Source organism: Sinocyclocheilus anshuiensis, unplaced genomic scaffold (genome assembly GCF_001515605.1).
Source record: "Sinocyclocheilus anshuiensis isolate Anshui unplaced genomic scaffold, SAMN03320099.WGS_v1.1 scaffold430, whole genome shotgun sequence".
NCBI classification, from domain to species: Eukaryota; Metazoa; Chordata; class Actinopteri; order Cypriniformes; family Cyprinidae; genus Sinocyclocheilus; species Sinocyclocheilus anshuiensis.
Genome location: NW_015547641.1, coordinates 192,195 through 199,853, shown reverse-complemented (window position 1 = coordinate 199,853; position 7,659 = coordinate 192,195). Strand labels below are relative to the sequence as shown.

The 7,659-nt window shown below is 38.5% G+C and overlaps 2 protein-coding genes across 2 annotated transcripts in view; both read right to left on the bottom strand.

Annotated features, from left to right (window-relative positions):
- Window positions 1-306: 306 nt before the first annotated feature.
- The window catches only part of LOC107701871 (zinc finger protein 678-like), a 23,154-nt gene continuing 15,801 nt past the window's right edge, over window positions 307-7,659 (bottom strand). The window contains exon 2 of the mRNA XM_016504011.1: window positions 307-1,119. Within this exon, the coding sequence (XP_016359497.1) occupies window positions 309-1,088 (780 nt within the window). The 5' untranslated portion in view covers window positions 1,089-1,119 and the 3' untranslated portion in view covers window positions 307-308. The remainder of the gene's footprint in view (window positions 1,120-7,659) is intronic.
- On the bottom strand, window positions 1,316-4,675 carry LOC107701870 (zinc finger protein 239-like). Its single transcript, XM_016504010.1, has 4 exons — window positions 4,547-4,675; window positions 2,105-2,287; window positions 1,709-2,027; window positions 1,316-1,624 (listed from the first exon to the last, which is right to left on the bottom strand). Exons 1-4 carry the CDS (start codon window positions 4,602-4,604, stop codon window positions 1,318-1,320), a joined length of 867 nt encoding a protein of 288 aa, XP_016359496.1. The 5' UTR covers window positions 4,605-4,675; the 3' UTR covers window positions 1,316-1,317.

Below are 7,659 nucleotides of genomic sequence, written 5' to 3'. Positions count from 1 at the left end.
ACATCGTGATGTAGACATGTGGGGGCGTGTTTAAACGAGGCATTTTAGGAGGGCATGGATGAGTCTTAACTTTTATAAAGAATAATTCTTTGGGTTTGAGACTTTAGTCTTTGCAACTTTCGAAGACCTAAATTGGGTGTGTCTGATAAGGGAGACATACAAAATGTGCAGGAATGGGGGTCCTCCACGACAGGTTTGAAAACCACTGTTCTTGGTAAACGGGTGCAGTGACGTTGGTTTTCAAAAAACACAATGGACCAACACCAGCAGATGACATTGCACCCCAAATCATCACATGATTCTGAGATCTACTTACTGTGATAGTTTTTTGTATGTCTCTGTAGAGCAGATGAATTATTGAAACACTTCCCACATGCAGTGCAGTGATACGGTTTCTCTCCAGTGTGAATCCTCTCGTGTCTTTTCAGATTTGCTGAATCACTGAATCTCTTGTCACAGTGTGAACACTTGTAAGGTTTCTCTCCAGTGTGGATCCTCTCGTGCCGTTTTAAACAGTTTGCTGTAGTAAAAGTCTTTTCACACTCAAAGCACATGTACTCTCTCACAGCAGTATGTATTTTCTGATGTTCTTTCAAACTTTGTAGACATAAAAAACTCTTTCCACACAAATAACATGAATGTGGCTTCTCCTTTGTATGAACATTCATGTGCTGCTTTAGGGCTGAAGCCCTCAATAACATTTTCCCGCATTGATCACATGTGTACAGTTTCTCTCTAGTGTGGATCTTCATGTGATTATTAAGATGTGCTGATTGAGTGAAACTCTTCCCGCACTGATCGCAAGTGAATGGTTTCTCTCCCGTATGAACTCTCATATGTGCTGAAAGGTGTCCTTTTATTGTGAAACTCTTCCTGCACTGATCACACTTGTACGGTTTCTCTCCAGTGTGGATCCTCTCATGTGTTTTCAGGTGTCCTGACCGACTGAATCTCTTGTCACATTGTGAACACTTGTACGGTTTTTCTCCAGTGTGGATGTTTGTGTGATCCTTAAGGTGTGATGATTGAGTGAAATTCTTCCCGCACTGATCACAAGTGAACAGTTTCTCTCCAGTATGAACTCTCATGTGAACATCAAAATTATATTTGCTTGTCAAACTCATTCCACACTTTCCAGTGCAGGTGAAAGATTTTTTGGCTCTTCTTTTCTTTAAATCTTTCTCTTTGGTTTGAGGAAGCATGAAGTGCTCCAAAATTTCTTGGTAAACGGGTGCAGTGACGTTGGTTTTCAAAAAACACAATGGACCAACACCAGCAGATGACATTGCACCCCAAATCATCACATGATTCTGAGATCTACTTACTGTGATAGTTTTTTGTATGTCTCTGTAGAGCAGATGAATTATTGAAACACTTCCCACATGCAGTGCAGTGATACGGTTTCTCTCCAGTGTGAATCCTCTCGTGTCTTTTCAGATTTGCTGAATCACTGAATCTCTTGTCACAGTGTGAACACTTGTAAGGTTTCTCTCCAGTGTGGATCCTCTCGTGCCGTTTTAAACAGTTTGCTGTAGTAAAAGTCTTTTCACACTCAAAGCACATGTACTCTCTCACAGCAGTATGCATTTCCTGATGTTCTTTCAAACTTTGTAGACATAAAAAACTCTTTCCACACAAATAACATGAATGTGGCTTCTCCTTTGTATGAACATTCATGTGCTGCTTTAGGGCTGAAGCCCTCAATAACATTTTCCCGCATTGATCACATGTGTACAGTTTCTCTCTAGTGTGGATCTTCATGTGATTATTAAGATGTGCTGATTGAGTGAAACTCTTCCCGCACTGATCGCAAGTGAATGGTTTCTCTCCCGTATGAACTCTCATATGTGCTGAAAGGTGTCCTTTTATTGTGAAACTCTTCCTGCACTGATCACACTTGTACGGTTTCTCTCCAGTGTGAATCCTCTCATGTGTTTTCAGGTGTCCTGACCGACTGAATCTCTTGTCACATTGTGAACACTTGTACGGTTTTTCTCCAGTGTGGATGTTTGTGTGATCCTTAAGGTGTGATGATTGAGTGAAATTCTTCCCGCACTGATCACAAGTGAACAGTTTCTCTCCAGTATGAACTGAACATCAAAATTATATTTGCTTGTCAAACTCATTCCACACTTTCCAGTGCAGGTGAAAGATTTTTTGGCTCTTCTTTTCTTTAAATCTTTCTCTTTGGTTTGAGAGCAACTCAAGGGTTTTTCTCCAGTTTTCACATGATTTTTCTCTTCAACTTCACTCAGTTCTTCACTCTCCTTGTTTTTTTCAATAATCTCTGAAATAAAATAATTGTTTATATTCAGTAAAGTAAATCTAAATCTGCTTGAAGCTTTATAACTGTCAGCATTATTAATGAAGATTCAGGGTTCATCATAATTCATCAGGGTTTCTTAGTTTTTAATTTTGGTCATTTTGATGGTTTTTTAACATTTTTATAAATTATACATCCCTGAAACTTTCCATGAATGCGTTACATTGATTTTAAATGTATTATTTTTAAAACATTATAAATAAAAAATCCCATGTTTCTATAAGGATAACTATCAAATGTTTGATCAACTACACAATTATCTAACATGAATATTATTGAAAAAAGTACCCCATTACAACAAATCTAAAACTGCTTGAAGCTTTATAACGTTCTGCATACCCAGGCGAGCAGAGCTCATTAGCATTTAAAGATGAATGAAGAATAAACACCAACCTCCTGGTTCCTCGTGTTTTATTCTCCGGGTTTCTGGTTCCTCGTGTTTTATTCTCCGGGTTTCTGGTTCCTCGTGTTTTATTCTCCGCGGTTCTGGTTCCTCGTGTTTTATTAGTTCTCCTCACTCTCCTCTTTAACAAACACCATCTTCATAGCAGCAGATCTCAGTTCAGATGATACTCCTCCAGATATTCCTGCTTTCTTCAAAACGTAGTCACGACTATCAGGATGAGAATAATACAGGTATTTATTGACCTGATTCAAAAACTGTATTTTTCTACTAACACAAACCACATTTCTAACAGTTTGTATTAAACCAGCATCACGACAAAACAACAGCTCATGGTTAAACTAATCTTCTTCCTCTGAGGTTTAATGGTGTTTGGAAAAAAAACCTATGTGTGTCTTAGCGCCACCCGCTGGACTGGAGTGTGATGCGACGAGAGAAGCGAAATAATACGGGGGAAATTACTAGTGCATCTATAAGGTGCGCTGTTCTGCACGAATAAATGAAAAGGAATTTAAATTATAGCCTCGCATGGTATTTGATCAACATCAACAGTCTTTGTGATTGAAGATTAAAGAAGAAAAATGAGTGAATTATTAGTGAAATATTTCATTGAAAAAACACACAACGTTGTTCCTCGCGTTTTATTCTCCAGGTTTCTGGTTCCTCGCGTTTTATTCTCCAGGGTTCTGGTTCCTCGTGTTTTATTCTCCAGGTTTCTGGTTCCTCGTGTTTTATTCTCCAGGTTTCTGGTTCCTCGTGTTTTATTCTCCAGGTTTCTGGTTCCTCGTGTTTTATTCTCCAGGTTTCTGGTTCACTCGTGTTCTCCTCACTCTCCTCTTTAACAAACACCATCTTCATAGCAGCAGATCTCAGTTCAGATGATACTCCTCCAGATATTCCTGCTTGCTTCAAAACGTAGTCACGACTATCAGGATGAGAATAATACAGGTATTTATTCACCTGATTCAAAAACTGTATTTTTCTACTAACACAAACCACATTTCTAACAGTTTGTATTAAACCAGCATCACGACAAAACAACAGCTCATGGTTAAACTAATCTTCTTCCTCTGAGGTTTAATGGTGTTTGGAAAAAAAACCTATGTGTGTCTTAGCGCCACCCGCTGGACTGGAGTGTGATGCGACGAGAGAAGCGAAATAATACGGGGGAAATTACTAGTGCATCTATAAGGTGCGCTGTTCTGCACGAATAAATGAAAAGGAATTTAAATTATAGACTCGCATGGTATTTGATCAACATCAACAGTCTTTGTGATTGAAGATTAAAGAAGAAAAATGAGTGAATTATTAGTGAAATATTTCATTGAAAAATCACACAACGTTGCAGAATTTAAATATGGAAATTAAGACCAATAAAAACAAGTGATAATAATAAGATGTGGCCTAATTAATAATAATAATAATAATAATAATACAACTAATAAAATAAATTAGTTATAACAGGTTTAGCATGAAAAACAACATAATTTTGTTATTTGTCCTTCTAAATATCTGGGACTTAATTAATACATGACCGACTGTGTTTAGAGGGATATTTTGATATAGTATATTTTTGTGTGTATTTGTCCTTTCAAATTCAAAACAAAATAAATAAGCCATGATAAATTTAAATTCTGAAAATGGCTTTATTTAACAGTCATACCCAAATACACAGTTGTTTATATTAGAACAAATTTATTAGCATTTGAACACTTTCTAACATTGACCTTAAACTTTAATTTAAATTTACTCAGAGTGTAAAACAAACTTGTTAAATTAAAACTTCATTACAGCCTCATTAATGAAGAATAAACACCAACCTGTTTGTTCTTCAGTATCTTCAGTGTGTTTGATTCTGCAGGGTTCTGGATCTCTCATCTTCTCTCTGTCCTCTTTAATAAACCCAGTCTTTGCAGATTTAAGCTCTTCCTGATGCTTTGATGCTCTTCTTCACTTGCAAACTGATGACAATATTCCAGCATTTATTGCTGAACTACAGTGTGGGAGGAGCTTCACTGATGATGTGATTAAAGTTGGAGGGGCTTCACTGATGATGTGGTTGCAGTGGGAGGAGTTGATCTGCCAAAATCAAATATGTGACCCTGGACCACAAAACCAGTCATAACCAAGACAGCAAAATTCCTGAGGCCCAGATCAGGCGTGCCGGACGATGGAGTCTCCGATGATCACAGCGTCGCGTTCCGTCTCGCGGAGGGGAGCGAAGCAGTTCCGGGTGGAGATCTCGAAGACCGGAGGCGGCAGAGGGGGAGAGGTTGACGCCCGGGACCTGGGTGCAGAGGCTGCGGGTGCACCCAGGGTCCGTGGTGTCCCGGCGCCGGAGTGAAGGACATCTGGGAAGATCGCGTCCTGGGTGCACCGGGCCTGTGCAGAGAAACACACGGAGTAGAGGTGGTGGGAGAATTAGCAGCACGCTGTATACTTACCCCGGACTTGTGAGCGTCAGCCGGGGATGTTTCTAGCGCGGCTCTCCGCTCTCTCAGCTGGGCCTGCTTCTCCACCAGGTCGCGGATCTGCTTCTCCACGGCCTACAGCTCGAGCTGCATTCGGTGGCATTTTGGCAGTGGTCCACAAGCAGACCACTGCACAGCCACATTTTAGCAAATAATGAACCAATTAAACCATAAATATATATTATCTGGGCCACACAAGCCTTAAGTGAGTTATGCATCAACAGTACTTAACATAATGTAAAGAGACATTTTTAAATGTCCTCCCTAAATGTTCAAATAAGTTCCAGAAATGTCATCCCAACCCAAGTTTTGTACAAGCAGCAATTCAAATGTCACAGATAAATATTCAAAGACCCATTCCAAGACTTTAAAAACAGTTCTTTACAAGTTTGAACTTAAATGCTTCTCACTCAGACTCTACCTTCACAGTAAATCTATAGCTGTGTCCCAAAGTTGAGTGTGCACACTTCGAAGGCCAGGCCTCCGAAGTGCACGAAGGGCCCTCCGAAGTGCGTGAGATGCTCCGCCTTCGCAGAATTTCCTAATTCCTAACCAGGTGTTCCCGATTACTGCTTTGTCGCATAGCAACGGTGCATGACGAGAGGACAATCCTGCCAGGATAGGTGGAGCCAGAATTGCTCATTTTTGTTTTTATGTTTTACGTTATAATGGAGGAGACGGTGATGTACCTCAAGCTTAGCCAAGACCGAGGCCAGGTAAGTTACACTGGTTTGCTGCATCCTTTGTCGGATTACAACTTTAAATGTAGGTATTGGCTTGGAGCTTACTTGAATAATGTAATGATACATATGAAAAACCACAAAATACACACACACACATAGCAGTTCAAATGCTGACTGATATCTTACAAAGGTGCGATTTTATATAGTTTATTGTCTTGGCCATGGTGATCATATGTAGACAGGTTTGCAACCCAGATTTTTTAGGCAGTTAAGTATAAAAATAAAACTGAAAAAAAAATAATAATAAAAATAGAGCATTGTACTGCTCAATGTTCAGCGGCAGCTGAACAGTGCTCTGTTTGACGGTCCGAGTCCTTCAGATGCAGCCTTTGATATACACTGAACAAAATTAAAAACGCAACACTTTTAACACAGATTTAGACAGATTTGTGAACAATATTTGAGAGAAATAGGCCTTTTGTGTACATCGAAAAAGTCTTAGATCCTCGAGTTCAGCTCATGAAAAATGGGGGCAAAAACAAAAGTGTTGCGTTTATAATTTTGTTCAGTGTAGTTAGCAAAAATTTGTTAATAGTCTGACAAAATGTTGATACTTTCATTTTCAAAATAATCAGAGGTGGACTGTAAGGAAGTACATTCGTTAAGTATTCTCGTACAAATATGAAGTACTACGTTTTTTTTCTTTTTTTTTTCCTCAGAGGACAGCAGCACTACAAAAATATGGTATTTTACAACATGATGCATTGTTGTAGACTAAACTACCCAACAGTATATTTATTAGGCAATTTTAAATTTAATAACCTTGAACATATTCAGAAGTAAAATGCAACATACACAGTAGTGCAGCAATAATATTAATGCAAAACCATCCTGACGAATTGTTTCAGAACAATACAGTATACCTTTACTCTCAAAACCTTAAGTACATTAAATTATGCAAGATAATACTTTTACTTAAAGGATAGTTCACCCAAAAATGAAAAACCCTTTAGCCAAGTTTATAAATATGTCAAGTAGTTTTTCTCCAATGTGGTATTAGTGGTTACTAAAAATAGTTTACTAAAGTACCTCAATATTTCTGCTACTAATTACTTTGTCATAGCTCTAAACAGTTTATCTTTTCCTAAATCAGACCAGACTCCTGTACTACAGGATAAAGCTGAATGTGCCAGCACTGGACAGGTTTTTTTTAATGACTGTGACACACCCTGACAGTGCTGCTGGTTCTTCTGAGAAGTGAACGGCAACACGGATGGGGTGCCACAATCCAGACCCTGGTGTTTCTCTTCTGTCTGGCCAGTGGTACATCATACAGAGTGGTCTCCAGAGTGTTTGACATGCCTCGTTCCACTGTCACCGCATTGTCCTTGGAGTCGCTGTGGAGGTGCTGGCCATTCACCAAGAGATTCACCTTCTGGAGACCCCAGAACACATGGAGGCAGGGTTGGGCTTAAAATGTATGTATTTTTTTTTTTCTGATGTTAAACCTAAGTTATGTTGTAAAAAGTACTTTCAGTAATGTATTGAACAATTTGTTTTAATGTGTAAAAAAAAAAAAAAACGTATAGAAGAATGTTTTGTGAAAAAATTATAAGCTGCATTAAAAAAACAACAACAATGTACATAATTACTTATTTTATTTACACATGTGAATATGCAAAACAAAAATGTACCGAAAGTACTCGGGGCTCATTTACAAATAAATAACACTACAAAAATGAATGTATACAACTTATTCATTTCATTTTGAACTTACAT

Excerpts from the sequence above, each read along its gene's own strand:
- LOC107701870 (XM_016504010.1), bottom strand. The coding sequence starts at position 4,604 with ATGAGAGATCCAGAACCCTGCAGAATCAAACACACTGAAGATACTGAA. Across the intron at positions 2,288-4,546 it reads AGATACTGAAGAACAAACAG|AGATTATTGAAAAAAACAAG; the intron begins GTTGGTGTTTAT and ends ATTTTATTTCAG. Across the intron at positions 2,028-2,104 it reads GAGTTTGACAAGCAAATATA|ACCTTAAGGATCACACAAAC; the intron begins ATTTTGATGTTC and ends CTCAATCATCAC.